This window comes from Pundamilia nyererei, unplaced genomic scaffold (genome assembly GCF_000239375.1).
Source record: "Pundamilia nyererei isolate P.nyererei 1_Seehausen unplaced genomic scaffold, PunNye1.0 scaffold00048, whole genome shotgun sequence".
Lineage (NCBI taxonomy): Eukaryota > Metazoa > Chordata > Actinopteri > Cichliformes > Cichlidae > Pundamilia > Pundamilia nyererei.
The window spans coordinates 1655496-1657594 of NW_005187449.1; the positions used below are offsets into that span (position 1 = coordinate 1655496).

A 2099-nucleotide genomic window follows, 5' to 3' on the forward strand; every position below is an offset into this window, starting at 1 on the left:
GGGGGGAAAAAAACACCGAAATAAAGCACCGAAATGTGCGCTGCTTTTCGGTCTGGTTACTACCATTTATGACAGAACCGGTGCCATAATTGCACCAGATACCGGATACCATCCCTAACGCCTGATGACTCATATCCACCAACCACCTCCAGGGCTGAAAAATAAATTGATTATGGCGTGTTTTTATATATAAAAACACGCCATAATCAATTTATCTATATGGTCATATTTATGTGGTATTGTTATACCACAGTGACTGCAGCTGGGCAAACAGTTTAAGATTAAAAGCCAGATTTCTTTTCCTTTTTTTTTTTTTTTAATATTGCGTTACCTTTTATTTCTTTTTTTCTTTCTTCTCTTCTTTGCTCTCTGCAGGTGACGCCGGTACACACCCCACCCAAACTCACCCCCGCCTCCTCCCCAGTAACCAAGGCTTCACAGGTCTCCCCCGTAGCATCCGTCAGCATGCCTGTGCGCACGCGGATGGCCACCCGACAGCAGACCAGCGCCTTCTTTGAAGATGATGAAGACGACATGACCGACCTGCAGCCCACCTTCTCCGGACCAATCGTCAAGTGAGCACCTCTGCTGCCCCCTGCAGGGCTTGTTGACCTGTTCAATTCAAAACTAATCCTGCAGTTTAAATCACAGCGTCACGTTTACTTTTCAGTATCAGGAGTCGTTTAACTGTTTGCCCTGTCGATGGCGCTGCTGTTACCCTCATCTCTGTGTTGCAGGTTAATGGTGTACCCTCCTCCTCCAGCCAAAGGTGGAATAACCGTCACTAATGAAGACCTGCACTGCCTTAATGATGGGGAATTCCTTAACGATGTTATCATAGACTTTTATTTAAAGTAAGTTTTCATGTCGTCTATACTCAAGATCATTCTGGGGGTTTTTTTTGTTTGTTTTGTTTTTTAAGGCTGAGATCATTTTCGGTGACATTTTCTTCCTGTCCTGTTTAGATATTTAGTTTTAGAGAAGTTAAAAAAAGAAGATGCACAAAGAATCCATGTGTTCAGCTCTTTCTTCTACAAACGGCTGAACCAGAGAGAGCGCAGGAACGCCCCGGACACAACAAACCTGCCGTGAGTGTCGCCTCTGCCTGCACCGGATGTTTTTAAAGATAATTGTCTGACGGTTTGACTCCTAAACCGGACTTCTTTTGGTTTCCCAGCATCCAGAAAAGGAAGCACAACAGGGTAAAGACGTGGACTCGACATGTTGATCTATTCCAGAAGGATTTTATTTTCGTTCCTATCAATGAGTCGTGAGTGTCTGGATCTGTACTCGGCTGTTTTTCATGGGAAGCTTTGGTCCTGTGAAGCCGTTGAAATGCTGAATGACGGAAGCTCTGTTTCTATTTCCTCAGAGCGCACTGGTACCTGGCCGTTATCTGCTTCCCGGGCCTTGACCGTCCGGTGCTTGAGCAGAACCCGCTGTACCACAGCCTGTTTCCCGCCACCCTCACCGCAGAGTCTGAGGAGAACATCCCGGACCACTGCCGGCCTCTGTCTCCGGACAGAGACGGGCTGGACAGCTCCTCGGAGCAGCTTTCACCCGGAGGAGCTCCGGAGGGGTCCTTGGACGATCTGACTGATGGCGAACTCGCTACTGAAAGCCCTGCATTCACGGAGGGTGGGCAGCAAGAGCCCTCTGCAATGTCAGGGAACGGCCAGGTCAACGGCGAGCAACAATACACGAGTGAGTCGAGCACCGGGGCTCTGACCAGTGGTTCAGTAAGGGAGTTTCAGAGAAACACGGGGTAGTTAAACTTACTTAATACACCAGAATGTGGTGAAGTTTGAAACGTTCGGCTCTCGAGAGGCATTTAATGAAAACAAAGCTACATGTTGCACACAACGGCGTAGCAGGGAGTTTGCCTCACAGAGGCATCTTCATCACACCCTTCTCACCCTGCTGAGGGTTTGATGAAAGTTTGTATTCAAGTTTTCTTCTGTTTAATAATCTGTTGATTGGTTTCTGCGATTTCTAGGCGGATTGCACAGAATCAGTATGTGCTACGGTTCAGGAAAAATGGACGACGACCCCTACACCTTCTCCGATGACCAGAGCTCCTGTCAGGTGCTTCAGCCTTC

General features: G+C 47.7%; 1 protein-coding gene across 1 annotated transcript in view; it reads left to right on the forward strand.

Moving 5' to 3' along the window:
* Positions 1-2099, forward strand: part of senp6a (SUMO specific peptidase 6a) — an 18570-nt gene that overhangs the window by 12497 nt on the left and 3974 nt on the right. The window contains exons 12-17 of the mRNA XM_005732820.2: positions 376-575; positions 738-854; positions 966-1088; positions 1178-1270; positions 1373-1704; positions 1997-2093. Of these exons, the coding sequence (XP_005732877.1) occupies positions 376-575; positions 738-854; positions 966-1088; positions 1178-1270; positions 1373-1704; positions 1997-2093 (962 nt within the window). The remainder of the gene's footprint in view (positions 1-375; positions 576-737; positions 855-965; positions 1089-1177; positions 1271-1372; positions 1705-1996; positions 2094-2099) is intronic.